At 40.0% G+C, this 18,157-nt stretch overlaps 1 protein-coding gene across 1 annotated transcript; it reads left to right on the top strand.

The window, feature by feature from the left end:
• Positions 1 to 2,372: 2,372 nt before the first annotated feature.
• On the top strand, positions 2,373 to 17,933 carry LOC112253167 (inorganic pyrophosphatase-like). Its single transcript, XM_024425156.2, has 11 exons — positions 2,373 to 2,531; positions 6,609 to 6,673; positions 11,644 to 11,697; positions 13,153 to 13,272; positions 13,524 to 13,610; positions 13,966 to 14,092; positions 14,320 to 14,447; positions 15,796 to 15,881; positions 16,802 to 16,877; positions 17,241 to 17,280; positions 17,582 to 17,933. The coding sequence occupies exons 1-11, from the start codon at positions 2,378 to 2,380 to the stop codon at positions 17,611 to 17,613; spliced, it is 969 nt and encodes a 322-aa protein (XP_024280924.2). The 5' UTR covers positions 2,373 to 2,377; the 3' UTR covers positions 17,614 to 17,933.
• The last annotated feature ends 224 nt before the right edge of the window (positions 17,934 to 18,157 follow it).

Raw genomic sequence — 18,157 nt, 5'->3', positions numbered from 1 at the left:
TGCTGGGACAACGAACTATTTTTACAGTCTTTAGCTGTGTTCGAATACCCATACTAACATACGGTATACTTAATGAGTATATAGTACAAGTCCATTTTAGTGTACTGTAAACAAACGGTAACCTTTCAGTTGAGCATACTAGAGCTTCGCCTGTCTATCAGAAGTTGATGCTGTTGCTATACAACCTCTTTTTAGCATATTAACAAATTACTAGCTAGATTTAGGGTGTGTTCGTAAATTCAATCTGGGCTGCCACGGTTTGCTCTCTGGGTTTAAATTCAGGGCGTTGTCATATTGTCGCACACTGGATGCTCTGGCCAAGGAGTAGGGATGATCCGAGCAGGGTAGATGAAAGCGACTTCGCAACGGCAGTCAAGCACCCAAGTGAACTTGCTAGCTATTTCCAGACACAAATGAGAGAACACCTCATTCTGACCAGTTTACTCTGCTCAGCAGAGCTGGTTAGGCAGTTTTCATGTTATCCAGAGCATTGGTGACTGTAACGGTGCTGCTGGCAACAATTGAATTACGCTTTTTTGCAGACGTTTACTGATACGGCCACATTCAACTGGTGTTGAGCGTTGGTAAAGTCATCAGTTATTCTATGCTATGCCTGCACGAGAGTGCTCTGAAATTGGAGTAGATAGCTAGAGATAATTTACAAACGCACTCAAACGACTATACCACTTAGGTAAACTATGAATGACATGAATAATCAAGTCACTAAAAGTTGGGTAGTTAGATTGCACAAAGTAAATATTCTGGCAAGCTCAATGTATTAGTAGCCAACTAATGTTACAGTAGGTAGCCAACACAACATAATGCTGTAATGATAGGATATATTTGCAAACAAATTGTCAGCCAAGAAAGTGTAACTTATTTGAAAAGTCATTGCTTTATTACATTGCTCAACATGTTCGTAACATTTATCATAATTTAAGCAACAAATTTCTATTGCTCTCGTCAGACTTCGGCTGCATATTTTCCACAATTTTCTTCAAATCTGAAACCGTTGTAAAGCCACGCCCATTTTCTGGAGAATTGCATTATGGGCCCTAAAAGCACGGAAATAGTGTATTTTTTTAACATTTTATTTATATTTATTTATTTATAAATTTATTTCATTCATAATACAAAAATCTACTTACAAACATGTCTAGCAAACCAAACACAGGTATTAACAATGCTCAAATATACAAAAAATATAAATAAAAATAAAATACAAAAAAATAACTATTTAAGTGCAATTATATTCACTCTGAAAATATCTTATTATAATGATTCATGAAGATGTTATTCTTGTTGTTATTCACTAGGGTTAGTGTTTTAATAAGATAATTAAATTCAATCAGAAAAATTTGTAATTTTGGTATAGAATTTTGGCATGAGAGGAATATTGACTTTGTTCTTGATATTTTCGACAACAAGGGTAATATTCTCACATATGAACAATTTATAACATTGAAGGAGTTTCCAATACCTTTCAGAGAGTTTATTTCTGTGATCAAAGCCATTCCCAGTGGTCTAACTACACTTATGAAAAGTCATCTTAATTTCTAATTTTAATTTTGGGAATGATCACAAAGTTTATCCAGAACTCAGATTGGAAGGCGTGGGCTTACTTGAGAAATCTTGTTGTAATAAATATATAAGACAGATTCTTCATTCACAAAACCAATTACCATTGCAATGATAACAAAATCACTGAAATTATTGTTAATTTTTTTATTCTTGTTGCCAAATACTTTATACACAAACACGGAAATAGTGTCCATCGCGTGTATACTTCGTATTTTGGCGAATCTAGTTCGACATCCGGGAACATTTGGCATAATAACTATTGCCATACTATGATTTATAAACATACTACATACTCAATTTATGTCACAAATATTACGGTTAGTAGGAGTATTCGAACACAGTTTATGACAACGACTCCCATTGTTAGGGCGGAGACATGAGCATCTCGTCATTATATATTGATCTCTGCTTCAAACCGTATGGTTTGGAATAATAACTAAGGGCTAATGGAAGAGACCCACTACACGTTTTTAGAAAAAAATATATATGTTATTTGATGTAGGTTGAGGGATATTTTGCTTTACCGTTAACACGTAGCACATGATCAACTCTAACAAACTATATATAGCAGGACATCGTTTTAGCGGATTGATATCATGATATCTCCCATATTCAAGAAAATGTACAGTATAATGGATTGGAGACCTGCCTTACATTCAGCTGGTTTGCAAAAACGAGATAAACTCTTAGAATGAACCACAGACAGTATCAGTAAGCATATACGTAATCTTCAACGCGATATGATTATTCGTTATGCGCAGTTGCTGCACTTTCCAAACTCAGCCTAGAAATGCGCATGTGCAGTGTAGTTCTGGGTGGACTTCTTTTGAACACTCAAAGTGCACTAACCATCACCGCAGCTTCGGCAAGAAACCAACACAGATTAAATATGAGCTTCACAGTCGAAGAGAGGGGGAACCCCAATACACTGAGCTATCGTTTGTTTTTCAGTAAGTATGGTTCACTTTTTAATGAACATATTAGTTTAGCTTATTAGCTTGCTATAATCGTGTCCATTGTGGTTCGCCGGTTTGCTACTGGGATCGGGCCCCAACCTCCCACGTGTCACTTTTATTCATTGCTTTCGCATTGGTTTTATACTCCTATCTAATGCTACGTTCAAGTGTAGCTAGATTTCACATATTGTCACCTAAGCATCGTGGATTTGTAAGTATAGGCGTGTACTATCGCTTGGCCTTTGCCCCACATTGATTGATTTGAGCAGACAAACTAGTAATTGAATGGGCCAGTTTTGCCGGTTGGCTGACATATGCTTCTATCGAACTTGCTGTACTTTAATTTGACTTGGTATCAGGATCCAATTAATTCCTATGTTAAGTGTTTATTAAATTAATTCTGCAGATGTGGTATTTCTGATATAAACTAGTGTTGTTGGGATACCACACAAGTTTTTATTTTTATTTATCCGTTATTTTACCTGGTAAATTGACTGAGAACACGTTCTCATTTGCAGCAACGACCTGGGGAATAGTTACAGGGGAGAGGAGGGGGATGAATGAGCCAATTGTAAACTAAAGTAGCTCTCGAAAACCCAAGTTGGCCAAACTTTCAGCTTCCCTGTCTTGGGTTCTCAGCTGAATGTATCGACCACAGCTGGCTCCTAGCCCTTGATCATGACTATCTGTTCCATACATTACACAAGTCATTGGACGAAGACATCATCTGTATGGGGAGTTTTGTTAAGAGCCCTGATACTTGGTCTGAACATTGACACGTATAGCTTGCAGTATGGTTTTGGAAGCATACGGACCTTTTGAAAAAGAATAAATAGAAAAACAATAGGTTCAATTGATACACACCTTTTTATAGGGTTAGTGTTCCCAGATAGCCATATCTCCATGTTACAGCGCATGTTTAATGAAGACAGAGGGACCACCTGTGGTAATTAGCAATCTGCGTCTCTGAACGAACACCTGTGTGTAGATGTAGCATAAAGGAAGAAGGCTGCCAGAAACGTGTTGTCACTGGAAAATACTGTCTGCTGCAACTGTGATAAAGCCGGTTAAAACAGTGTACAATAAGTGTATTTTTAGCCTTTTGAAATTATTTTGATGTGATATGAAAGTAAAGCGTTGGAGAGTCGGGGCATTGCCCTTGGGCGGCAGACAGCTTCGTGAAATTACTGTATATGGTTAACATTACCATCTGTTGAAAGGGCTACCACACCAGCAATTTAGAGAATTCCGTTTATAAACGGTGTGGGGTACGCCCAGTTTCTAAAATGAGGCTTCAAGAGCTGTCAAAGGTGTTTCTCATTTAACCAGTTAGGCTGAATGTATCCTTGTTGATATTGAATGTGATGCAGCAGTTTTTCATAGTTGTTGCATACAGTGCAGCCTTTTGTGATTGAGCCCTGATGTCTATTACTCTGGGGGTGGCATTATGAATACATGTTATTAATGTGTAAGAGAGGTTGATTACATTTACACCAGAGCCCTTCGTGGGCATGAATTTTAAGCCTGAGCACTACATATGCCGACAACATTCAGGCCCTACCCAGGCCCGAAATCAGAAATAACTTCCTCCATTAATAAATCCATTAGCTGCTCCTCTCTCTGTCACTCGCTCCCTGTGCACAGGCAGCTTGCTCTGCATGCACTCCGGTCATGGCAGCTCTGACTCTGTGAGTAAGTAAAGTTGAACAACTGAAATGTGTCTTCTGCATTTAACCCAACCCCTCTGAATCAGAGAGGTGCGGGGGGGGCTGCCTTAATCGACAACCACGTCTTCAGCACCCGGGGACCGGTGGGTTAACTGCCTTGCTCCGGGGCAGAATATACAACAGATTTTACCTTGTCAGCTCGGGGATTCGATCTAGCAACCTTTCGGTTACTGGCCCAACGCTCTAACCACTAGGCTACCAGCCCAAGTGGAGCCGTTGCTATGGATGGCCATTTATGTTGACATTCGACAGTGGGTGGACGGGCGGCCATCTTTGTGGTAAAGTTATCTTTAAATTAAATTGAAATGTTACACTATGCAGAAATCGTGCCGCCATTTCGTGGTTGCTAAAATAATAATAGTTTACCTAATTTCAGTTTGTGACAAAACATGAGAGTATATATTGTAGAGAATCATTGTACCATGTAAACTGCTGTGAAATATATTGTAATGAAACAGGCAGGGAGCAGGTCGACCTTCTAGCCCGAGGTCCGGCACGCTATCGACTTGTGCCGCAAAAGCATGCTTGTGCGGCAGAGCCGATTTCCGCGCTTATAAACCCAGGGTCGTTACACTACTCCCTTCTTTCAAAGAGCGCGTCCTCGCGCCAGCTTGCGACTCTACGTCTTACAGGAACATGCACAGTCCAAGCACACGCACTGTCGTGGATGCAAGGTCCGATCCCTTCTGACACCAATGTAATGAAAAAGGCAGGGAGCAGGTCTCGAACCCTCGACCCCGAGGTCCGGCGCGCTATCGACTGTGCCACAAAAGCACGCTTGTGCGGCAGAGCTGATTTCCGCGCTTATAAACCCAGGGCCGTTACAATATTTTTTGTTTATGGAAAATATTGTATTTTCAGCAGTTTGAAGCTGATGTACAAAACTGAAAATAAAAGACGCAAAAACTAAATTTAAGACTGGGGAGTATAGAAATAAAGCACATAGAACAGACCTACCGCTTCTTAGAATTGTGTTCAATGAGAATGACAGCTCTAACATTTCGATGTGATTTTGGTCGGACGCCCAAAAAGTTACATATTGAAACTTTAAATTTCAATGGTGTGCAAGGTAAATTGCAGTGGTCTGAAGGGATAGGTTCATTCTATGAATTCAATTTCCATGATTGAAATGACACCCACCCTGTATTCAAGAGCATGTTGTCTCAACCGATGGCAGGCACAACACAAAAACCTCAGATGATGTAAGGTAGGGTCTAAGCTACAACATGCGAAAATGTAAAAAATCTGAGTTTATGCATATTTTAGATAATTGACATTAAAGCTGCTTTGGGCAACCCAGACAAATTCACATAGTTATAGGTCTGTCATTCTCATTGGAAGCAAGTTTAAGAAGTGGTTTGGTAAGTGTACCTATAAAGCCCATGTACCCATTATGCTCACTGACATCAGTACCCATTAAGCCTAGCTCGGGCTTTTCACGTATCTTTGTAAGTAAAGTCATAAAACTTAATGACAGAGTCATATTTCATTTTATGTCCACTTTAAAAATATAAAAAAGACAATTAGGGCTGTATACATCGGTACACTTATGCTAGCTCTGTTCTATGTGTGCTATTTCTATGCTTCCTGTTCTTAAGTTTAATTTTTGCATCTTTTACTTTTGGTTTTGTAAACTTTTAAAATGTATTTAACCTTTATTTAAGTTGGCAAGTCACTAGCTTCAAAATCCAATATTTTTGGTTGTTGAAAATATATTTCACAGCTGTTTAGATTGCCTAATTTCAGTTTATGTGAAAAAACAAGCGGAGCTATTTCTGTATATTGCACCTTTTTCTAAAGGTTAAAAAACCAAAAGAATTCTATACATGATTGCCCATGGAAGAAGTGGTCTGAAAGTTACTTTTTGGATCTGAATACCAAAACATTCAGGAGATAGAGGTGCTCAAAGTTGACCCATTTTGCATACCCCACCATGAGTACATACATGTCTTCATCACTGGAAAAGATAAACGGTTGAGATTTGATATCATTGAAAAGTTAAAAACAGGATTGCCAAACTATTTTTAAAGTTTTTTTTTTCAAGAAATTATAAAATAGTTTGACAACTCTGTTTTTAAGCATTTCAATTATATAAACCTCAACCGTTTATCTTTTTCAGTGAAGAAGACGTGAATGCACTCATGGTGGGGTATGCAAAATGGGTCAACTTTGAGCACCTCTTATCTCCTGAATGTTTTGGTATTCAGATCCAGTCACTTTCAGACCACTTCTTCCATGGGCAAACATGTATAGAAATGTTTTTGTTTAAATCAAAGGGATGCAGTCAAAGTCATTGAATTCATATAGATTAATTTACTTGTATGTTATTGTCTGTTCTCTGTAGAAAATTCTGATGGAAAGTATGTGTCCCCATTCCATGACATACCCATGTACGCTGATGAGAGCCAGGTAAAGTATGTCACCTTTATCCCGCTACAACACTCCATTACACAATAACACACACTGAATGTAGATGGGATATTCAACTGTTTCTTTATAGGAAGACACCCACTAAGTTTAACTTTTGATTCCATGGTGAAACCTTATGGTCAGAATAGCTTTAATGTATTATGTGTGTGGGAGAGTAGGAGTAGCACTAGCAAGGTCATAGTCTGTTTGTCAAAGCAATGGTCTTTACCCCTCCAACACTGAACTCTTCAATCATTATGCAGTAATTCTGGATTTTCTGTTATCTTATCTCACTGGAATAATATATCCCAGTTGGATGGCCTTTCGTTTCCTCCAACTCATCCATAGTTCTAAATATATTATAACTGGGTATATTGATATTATGATACACTAAACTACCGGTCAAATGTTTTAGAACACCTACTCATTCAAGGGTTTTTCTTAATTCTTCTTATTTTCTACATTGTAGAATAATGGTAAAGACATCAAAACTATGAAATAACACATATGTAAACATGTAATAACCAAAAAAAACTACATGTATTTTATATTTGAGATTCTTCAAATAGCCCCCCTTTGCCTTGATGACAGCTTTATACACTCTTGGCATTCTCTCAACCAGCTTCATTATGTAGTCACCTGGAATGCATTTCAATTAACTAGTGTGCCTTCTTAAAAGTTAATTTGTGGAATTTCTTACCTTCTTAATGCGTTTGAGTCAATCAGTTGTGTTGTGACAATGTAGGGGGTATACAGAAGTCCATACTAAGAACAGCTCAAATAAGCTAAGAGAAACGACAGTACATCATTACTTTAAGACATGAAGGTCAGTCAATATGGAAAATGTCAAGAACTTTGAACATTTCAAGTGCAGTCATAAAAACCATCAAGCGCTATGATGAAACTGGATTTCATGAGGACTGCCACGGGAATGGAAGACCAATAGTTACCTCTGCTGCAGAGGATAAGTTCATTAGATTTACCAACCTCAGAAATAGCAGCCCAAATAAATGCTTCACGGAGTTCAAGAAACAGACATCTCAACATCAACTGTTCAGAGGAAACTGTGTGAATCAGGCCTTCATGGTCAAATTGCTGCAAAGAAACCACTACTAAAGGAAACTAATAATAAGAAGATACTTACTTGGGCCAAGAAACATGAGCAATGGACATTGGACCGGTGGAAATTTGTCCTTTGATCTGGAGTCCAAATTGGAGATCTTTGGTTCCAACCTCCAAGTCTTTGTGAGACATGGTGGGGGTGAACAGATGAGCTCTGCATATGTATTTCCCACCATAAAGCATGGAGGGGGGGGGGGTGCTTTGCTGGTGACACTGTTTGTGATTTATATAGAATTCAAGGCACACTTTAACCAGCATGGCTACCACAGCATTCTGCAGCGATACGCCATCCCATCTGGTTTAGGACTATCATTTGTTTTTCAACAGGACAATGACCCACCCCACCTCCAGGCTGTGTAAGGGCTATTTTACCAAGAAGGAGCGTGATGGAGTGCTGCATCAGATGACCTGGCCTCCACGATCCCCTGACCTCAACCCAATTGAGATGGTTTGGGATGAGTTGGACTGCAGAATGAAGGAAAAGCAGCCAACAAGTGCTCAGCATTTGTGGGAACTTCTTCATAACTGTAAAAGCATTCCAGGTGAAGCTGGTTGAGAGAATGCCAAGATTGTGCAAAGCTGTCATCAAGGCAAAGGGTGGCTATTTGAATGATCTCAAGTATAACATATATTTTGATTTGTTTAACACTTTTTTTGGATCCTACATGATTCCATGTGTTATTTCATAGTTTTGATGTCTTCACTATTATTCTGCAATGTAGAAAATAGTAAAAATAAAGAAAAACACTTGAATGAGTAGGTGTTCTAAAGCTTTTGACAGGTAGTGTGTATATACTTTTGTGTATATAAATATATTACACAAAAGTATATGTGTGTATATATATATATATATATATATATAGATAGATATATATATATAGATATATATCGTGTGTGTGTATATATATATATATACAGTGCCTTGCGAAAGTATTCGGCCCCCTTGAACTTTGCGACCTTTTGCCACATTTCAGGCTTCAAACATAAAGATGTAAAACTGTATTTTTTGTGAAGAATCAACAACAAGTGGGACACAATCATGAAGTGGAACGACATTTATTGGATATTTCAAACTTTTTTTAACAAATCAAAAACTGAAAAATTGGGCGTGCAAAATTATTCAGCCCCTTTACTTTCAGTGCAGCAAACTCTCTGCAGAAGTTCAGTGAGGATCTCTGAATGATCCAATGTTGACCTAAATGACTAATGATGATAAATACAATCCACCTGTGTGTAATCAAGTCTCCGTATAAATGCACCTGCACTGTGATAGTCTCAGAGGTCCGTTAAAAGCGCAGAGAGCATCATGAAGAACAAGGAACACACCAGGCAGGTCCGAGATACTGTTGTGAAGAAGTTTAAAGCCGGATTTGGATACAAAAAGATTTCCCAAGCTTTAAACATCCCAAGGAGCACTGTGCAAGCGATAATATTGAAATGGAAGGAGTATCAGACCACTGCAAATCTACCAAGACCTGGCCGTCCCTCTAAACTTTCAGCTCATACAAGGAGAAGACTGATCAGAGATGCAGCCAAGAGGCCCATGATCACTCTGGATGAACTGCAGAGATCTACAGCTGAGGTTGGAGACTCTGTCCATAGGACAACAATCAGTCGTATATTACACAAATCTGGCCTTTATGGAAGAGTGGCAAGAAAGCCATTTCTTAAAGATATCCATAAAAAGTGTCATTTAAAGTTTGCCACAAGCCACCTGGGAGACACACCAAACATGTGGAAGAAGGTGCTCTGGTCAGATGAAACCAAAATTGAACTTTTTGGCAACAATGCAAAACGTTATGTTTGGCGTAAAAGCAACACAGCTCATCACCCTGAACACACCATCCCCACTGTCAAACATGGTGGTGGCAGCATCATGGTTTGGGCCTGCTTTTCTTCAGCAGGGACAGGGAAGATGGTTAAAATTGATGGGAAGATGGATGGAGCCAAATACAGGACCATTCTGGAAGAAGACCTGAGACTGGGACGGAGATTTGTCTTCCAACAAGACAATGATCCAAAACATAAAGCAAAATCTACAATGGAATGGTTCAAAAATAAACATATCCAGGTGTTAGAATGGCCAAGTCAAAGTCCAGACCTGAATCCAATCGAGAATCTGTGGAAAGAACTGAAAACTGCTGTTCGCAAATGCTCTCCATCCAACCTCACTGAGCTCGAGCTGTTTTGCAAGGAGGAATGGGAAAAAATTTCAGTCTCTCGATGTGCAAAACTGATAGACATACCCCAAGCGACTTACAGCTGTAATCACAGCAAAAGGTGGCGCTACAAAGTATTAACTTAAGGGGGCTGAATAATTTTGCACCCCCAATTTTTCAGTTTTTGATTTGTTAAAAAAGTTTGAAATATCCAATAAATGTCGTTCCACTTCATGATTGTGTCCCACTTGTTGTTGATTCTTCACAAAAAAATACAGTTTTATATCTTTATGTTTGAAGCCTGAAATGTGGCAAAAGGTCGCAAAGTTCAAGGGGGCCGAATAATTTCGCAAGGCACTGTATATATATATATATATATATACCCACACACTTATTTATATATATATGTATGTGTGGGGGTTTGAACTTGCAACCTTCCGGTTACTAGTTAAGAATTTAAGAACTTGCCTAGTTTAGTAAAGGTAAAAAATGTATATGTGAACACCCCTTCAAATGAGTGGATTCGGCTATTTCAGCCACACCGTTGCTGACAGGTGTATAAAATCGAGCACACAGCTATGCAAACTCCATAGGAAATAATTTGCTTTAGAATGTTCCTTACTGAAAAGCTCAGTGACTTTCAACATGGCACCGTCATAGGATGCCACCTTTACAACAAGTCATTTAGTCTAATTTTTGCCCTGCTAGAGCAGCCCCTTTCAACTGTAAGTGCTGTAATTGTGAAATGGAAACGTCTAGGAGCAACAATGGCTCAGATACAAAGTGGTAGGACACACAAGCTCACAGAACGGGACCGCCAAGTGCTGAAGTGCATTAAAATCATCTGTTCTCGTTTGCAACACTCACTACCGAGTTTCAACGTCAGCACAATAACTATTTGTCGGGAGATTCATGAAATGGGTTTCCATGGACGAGCAGCCGCACACAAGCCCAAGATCACCATGCGCAATGCCAAGCATCGGCTGGAGTGGTGTAAAGCTCGCAGCCATTGAACTCTGGAGCAGTGGAAACGCTTTCTCTGGAGTGATGAATCACGCTGCCCAATCTGGCAGTCCAAAGGACGAGTCTGGGTTTGGTCAGATGCCATGAGAACACTTCCTGCCCCAATGCATAGTGCCAACTAAAGTTTGGTGGAGAAGGAATAATGGTCTGGGGCTGTTTTTCATGGTTTGGTCCCCTTAGTTCCAGTGAAGGGAAATCTTAATGCTACAGCCTACAATGACATTCTAGACGATTCTGTGCTTCCAAGTTTGTGGCAACAGTTTGTGCATGGGGGCATTGTCATGCTAAAACAGGAAAGGGCCTTCCCCAAAGCGAGGTCCATACAGAAATGGTTTGTTGAAATCTGTCTGGAAGAACTTAACTGGCCTGCACAGAGCCCTGACCTAAACCACATCAAACTCCTTTGGGATGAATTGGAACTGTGAGCCAGGCCGACTGTGAGCCAGGCCTAATCGCCCATCATTGGTGCCCGGCCTCTAATGCTCTTGTGGCTGAATGGAAGCAAGTCCCTGCAGAAATGTTCTAACATCTGGTGGAAAGCCTTCCCAGAAGAGTGGAGGCTGTTCTAGCAGCAAAGGGGGGACCAACTGATTTTGGAATTAGATGTAGTGTGTGACACAGGCACACAAAAAAAGCAGAATGATTTATTGCTTTCTTCTCTTTCAGAACATTTTCCATGTGGTTGTTGAAGTACCAAGATGGACCAACTCAAAGATGGAGGTAGGTTCACCTTGATTGATTTAATGAGCCAGTTTTTAAAAATACACAGTATGTGAAAAATGTGACTGGCATACCACAATAAAGTCAGTGGCATATTTCCATGTGCAGGGTGCAGAAACAACCTTGTTGTGTGTACTAGGTTTGGGCTCAATTCAAATTGAATGCAGTCAATTCAGGAAGTGATTTGAATTTTAAATTTAGATTTAAAAAAAACTTTTACAACTTTTTTGTTTATTGTGGAGTAGTTGAAAATAAATGCCCTTTTTTCAATTAGAATTATTGTTTACTTCCTGATTTGACTGCCTTCATTTCGAATTGAGCCTAACTCTGGTGTGTACGTTGTGCTCTTGGCCATGCGGAGATCCTTTTCCTGCTAACTTTACCTTTACAGTAATATACCAGGTCTTAGTCTATAAGCCTAATATAATAATGCAAACCTACTTACCTGTATCCATTTGTCACTAATCAGAACAACTCAGCCTTTATTTAGCCAGATTAGTCTGGCTTTTACGATCTAGGGCCGGTTTCCTGGATCCCGATTAGGCCTTGTCCAATAGCTTTTTAGTTAATTCAATAGAGATTCTCCATTGAGCATGCGTTTGAAAAATCCTCGACTAAGCTTAATCTTTGTCTGGGAATCTGACCCCTGGCTAGTCAAGAGGTAAGCAAAATAAGGCATCAAATTTATTTCATAAAGACCTTTTTACATCAGCCGTCACAATGTGCAGTCCAACTACCTCATCCCCATACTGTATTTATTTATTTATCTTGCTCCTTTGCACCCCAGTATCTCTACTTGCACATTCATCTTCTGCACATCTACCATTCCAGTGTTTAATTGCTATATTGTTATTACTTTGCCACCATGGCCTATTTATTGCCTTACCTCCCTTATCCTACCTCATTTGCACTCACTGTATAGACATTCTACTGTATTATTGACTGTATGTTTGTTTATTCCATGTGTAACTCTGTGTTGTTGTATGTGTCAAACTGCTTTGCTTTATCTTGGCCAGGTCGCAGTTGTAAATGAGAACTTGTTCTCAACTGGCCTACCTGGTTAAATAAAGGTGTTCTCAACTGGCCTACCTGGTTAAATAAAGGTGTTCTCAACTGGCCTACCTGGTTAAATAAAGGTGTTCTCAACTGGCCTACCTGGTTAAATAAAGGTGTTCTCAACTGGCCTACCTGGTTAAATAAAGGTGGAATAAAATACATAAAATGTGCTTTACAGATACCCTGCCTAAAAGATAGCAAGCAATGCAGAGGTAGAAACGCAGTCTAGAAGGCAGGGACCTGGGAAGAAACCTAGAGAGGAACCAGGCTCCGAGGGGTGGCCAGTCTTATTCTGGCTGTACTGGGTGGAGATTTAAGAGTACGTGTGTCCATTAGGGACAGATTGTTTCTCAAGACGATGGAAGCACATTTAATAATGTTTGGCTTTGCTACTTCCAGATTGCGACCAAAGACCCCCTGAATCCGATCAAGCAGGATGTGAAGAAAGGGAACCTGCGTTATGTCGCCAACGTTTTCCCCCACAAAGGCTACATCTGGAACTATGGAGCAATACCTCAGGTCAGACAGTCACTAACCTGCCACCAGACAGTCACTAACCTGCCACCAGACAGTCACTAACCTGCCACCAGACAGTCATTAACCTGGTATCAAGCTACATATGGTCTGACAATGTAGACTACGCTATCCGTGTCTAACTGAATTCATTGATCACCTAGAACTGAGTTGGCATTGATTGCCTATTTCTCTGTAGTGATATGAACTAAGTATCTCAATCTTTTTTTGACAGTGATATTTCTCTTTCTTGATAGACATGGGAGGACCCCGGGCACAAAGATGGAGACACTGGCTGCTGTGGTGACAACGACCCAATTGACGTCTGTGAAATCGGTACCAAGGTACAGCACTTGTTCTTTATCCTACAACCATTAAACCTTTAGAGCTGATCTGGTTTATTCCATTCACTCTCTGACATTCTTACTTGCTTCAGGTATCATTCAAAGCAGCTTTTTGTCACCAAAGCAAAGTGTCCAATTTTGAAAAGTATGTTGTTAACAATTTGGCTGTTTTGTTACTACATCAGCTGTCTGTAGTGAATTTGTGGTGTGAGCTTCATGTGTGGTTGTCTGATGAAATGAACTTTCCTCAGGCATGTGTCCTGTATTTGACATACTATCATTGAAATGGACCTATCCCCATACCAATATCCTACTTCTCTATGTTGTACTGATCACATCCCTGTCTCCTCTCCAGGTGTGTTCGCGTGGTGAAGTGATCAAGGTGAAGGTACTGGGGGTTTTGGCCATGATCGACGAGGGGGAGACTGACTGGAAAGTCATGGCCATCAACGTGGAAGACCCTGAAGCTAAGGACCTGAACGGTAAGCACCGGAGGAGCTGGATGTGGGCTAAACTGACAATCCCTAATACAACAGGCCATTCCTTAATGCTGCCCATTGGTCCAGTCACTGCAAGTAGTAGTACTAGAATATGATTGCTCAAGTGAAGAATACAATGATTGAACTATTGTTTTCCCAGGTGTGTGTGTGTGTCTATTCCTATTGCCACAGTCATCCTCTCACCTGTCTCCTTATCCTGTGTACCTCAGACATCAGTGACATCCAGAGGCTGAAGCCAGGTTACTTGGAGGCCACGGTGGACTGGTTCAGGAGGTACAAGGTACCAGACGGGAAACCAGAGAACCAGTTCGCCTTCAACGGAGCGTTCAAAGACAAGGTATCCATCTTGTATTCCCTACTGTTAGGTTCTAATTTTGAGTAAATAACTCACGGACACTAGAGAAGCTTAACCAAGTTTAATTCTTCCCAAAGGGTCGATACGGCTGTAATTCTGACACAGACATGGCTTCCCCTGTGGTAGTATTCATAGCCCACTTTGGGTGGAGTCTCCTCCTTATCTCTAAACATTGCATCATTATTGCTGAGTAGGGAGCTACGTCATATGAGTCTTCAGTGGATTCTCCCCTTATCAGTTCTGCCACATGCAATCAACACATTCCAAGCTTAGTTGCACACACTATGTACCTTCCTCCTATAACCCTTAACTTCTGGTGTAGACCCTCTAAACCTCAGCACTCCATCAGTGACATGAATAAGTATATTTCCTATTCTCAGAACCCAACAATACAGTGTCAGCCCTGTCTGAGGCAAAGTAGTCCATGTTGCTGTTGCATTAAGCACGGTATTGCCAGAGCCTCGTGTTCCAGTATCTTCGTCCACACTCATCAAGATCATTTTTATTCTGTTTACTTTGTAGCACATCATTTGCACCACACATCTAAAACAGCTTTTTCAATCTAGGTACATGGATATTAGTTTAGCCTGTATGCCAGTCTGTTTCTGCATTAGCCATCGTGTTGTTATGCCTTTGTAGCCTTGTAGCAATGCAGTGTTGTTGAATGCCGTAATGGTGTGGTACCCAGGCTAGATTGCATTGGCCAAATAGACGGCTGATATTTCAAATCAAAGTTTTATTTGTTATGTGCGCCGAATACCACAGGTTCAACTTACAGTGAAATGCTTACTTACAGGCTCTAACCAATAGTGCAAAAAAAGGTATTAGGTGAAGAATCAGTAGGTAAATAAATAAATAAAACAACAGTAAAAAGACAGGCTATATACAGTAGCGAGGCTATAAAAGTAGTGAGGCTACATACAGACACCGGTTAGTCAGGCTGATTGAGGTAGTATGTACATGTAGATATGGTTAAAGTGACTATGCATATATGATGAACAGAGAGTAGCACTAACGTTGCAAGACCCACAAGGTGATATTTCCTGTTGCAACATAGTATGCCCCTGTGTTCAGTGAAGTTCAATAGTAACTAGTAAGGAAATTGGGTTTAAAGTGATCGGCTCAGCATAATACAGAAATACGACGGGTTGGTTTCCTTGACCCAGATTCAGCCTAGTCCTGGACTAAAACACACACAATTGAGATTCTCCATTGAGTTTGCATTTTAGTCAGGGACTAGGCTTAGTCTGTGCCCAGGAAACTTCCCCCAAACTGTATGTATCCTTACCCTGACAACAGCCTCTGCTCGACCTGTATGTTTCCCTGTCAGGACTTTGCCATTGAGACAATCAAGAGCACCCATGGCTTCTGGAAGGCACTTATCTCTGAAAAGGCCAATGCTGGAGGACTCAACTGGTGAGGAGAGAACACAATGTACAATCCTTTTAAAGTACAGTACCTCTAAAACTGGTGTTTATTACAGTCCCATCATTTTAATAGAATTACTGTGAAGTCATTCTTAAAGGCCCCATTTGTAATTCTAACATGTAAACCCTGCCGCTTAATTTGTGAAATTTGATTTGACTTCTGTTTGAGTACAGCAACAAGCAAAAACTTGTTTGAATCTGTGTTGGTCAATTTCTTCAACAGATGATCAGGTCTATATAATTATCAAACATACATTAGTAATGGAAAGGAAACACAGATTCTTTGTTTAAGTATTAAAATTCTCCTTTAGTAATACAATTGTAGGCAGAAGTTGGTACAGAGTACAGTATATGATAGCTCTCTCCAGGTTCTACAAAATGTCTAAGACATCCTGTAACTCATATAGCCTCTCCCAGTCCTCCTTGTGTGAGTTTCCCTGGCAACAACATTTTAATAAATCTAACCTCCCCCTGACAGCAGCAACCATCTTGTCAGCAAAAGCTCAGAAGTGTTTGACCGAAACTTGACCTTTCATCACAAGTATAGGGTCATAACAAGGTGAACGAGTCCAAGCATCTTCTGACAGGTGGCTATTTTCATCAGGGCTGCGGCAGCCTTGTGTTCTCGGAACACCAGTCATATTCTCAGAACCTCTGATAGCCAGGTGGGGCCCAGACAGGAGGAGTATGAACGTAGGCGGTTTCTGCCTTCTGATAGTGTGAAGGGCACAACACTCAAAACAGGTGTTAATACACACACAGAGGTCTCCTAGAAGAGGAGACCTTACAGGTTATCATAACAATTTATTAACCCTTTAAAAGGTATGAGGCCTTGGTTTAACCCCTTCATCTGAATACAGTATTAGAGTATTAATTCATATCTGACTGATGTTTCCTCCCATCCTGCAGTAAAAACACGTGCGTGTCGGCGGAAGACAGCCCCTTCTGCTGCTCTACGGACGAGGCCAAGGCTGTCGTAGGCAGGGTCAGTACTTCCTGCTTCTTTATGACTGTTCTAGAACTTCAGGGTCAGCTCAGAACTGTCTCCTTTTATATGCTGTGCTCTTAATTGTGGCGGTCAGTACTGCGGTTAGTACTACGGTCAGTAGCTATTCAAATATAATAGAGCAATTCAAGGATGAAACTCGCTTCTGTTGTTGGGGTCAGCACTTCAAATCAAAATGAGCAATTCAAAGTGCATTGCAGGGTTTGTAATATTCTACACATACATGCTTCCTACAAACCTCTGGTGTTGTCAAACATGTCTGGCATACATCTTTACACTTTGCTCAGTCAGACCATCCAATTATGTATTTATTAATGCTTGTATTTTTTTTGTTTTTTTTAGACAAGCCCTTGTGGAACTGAAGATCACATCCCCTGCTCAGGTAAGTCTCTTAAAATAATTTTTACCTTAAGATTGTGAAAAGTAAGTCCCTGCCTTGACTATCAGATGGTTAATTGACGTATTGTAAAAATCCCACTTTTATGACCAACCTGGAATGATAAGGAAGGATTGCAAAGGTTGTGTACACATATTTTCTTTTAGGACAGTCAATTCCATTGCTATTCAGGAAGTAAGCTAAGATTCCAATTACATTTTTCCTCAGTTTACTGCCTGAATTGAAATGGAATTGACCCTGTACACATCTAATGTAATTATTATTATTTTTGCTTTTCTATTTCCAGTGGATAAATGGTTCTACTATGAGAAGAAGTAACTTTGCAAAGGAGACTCAACGGACCAGAAGTGTCTCATCTTGTTTAGCTAGCATACTTGAAGATAATAGTCCATGGTTGTGGGTGTGACTGAGAAAAAATAGACTCTTCTTCACACTCAGAAGATGAGAGGAGATAGAAGGACAAAGAGTAATGAAATCATGTCTTAGGAAATGCATTTTCCCTGTTATTTAACGAAGGTCTCATTGGGGATGTGCTGTCCAACAGCTGGCACTGGTAGTGTGCTAGCTATAGCTACTCATGCACTGTATGCCAGGATCATCTCAATCACCTTTTATTAAAGCTTTTTCTGTTGAAAAAATGTCTGATCATTTTGTTTAATTTCAATATTTTATTTGGGTCTTTGTTGACAACATTTTGTAGAAAGTTCTACTCTTATTACCCAGCTGACATATTATGTAGATGAGGGTTGATTTGGTTACACTTTGCTAGAACAGTCGCATGCTGTACTGATTTTGAAATACACAATACTGCCATCTAGCGGCAATTTCCATAACACAGCGGGCTTCCGAATTATGTAATTCC

The sequence above is a fragment of the Oncorhynchus tshawytscha genome, linkage group LG16 (assembly GCF_018296145.1).
Source record: "Oncorhynchus tshawytscha isolate Ot180627B linkage group LG16, Otsh_v2.0, whole genome shotgun sequence".
Taxonomy (NCBI): Eukaryota; Metazoa; Chordata; class Actinopteri; order Salmoniformes; family Salmonidae; genus Oncorhynchus; species Oncorhynchus tshawytscha.
This window is presented reverse-complemented; position numbering and strand designations above follow the sequence as displayed.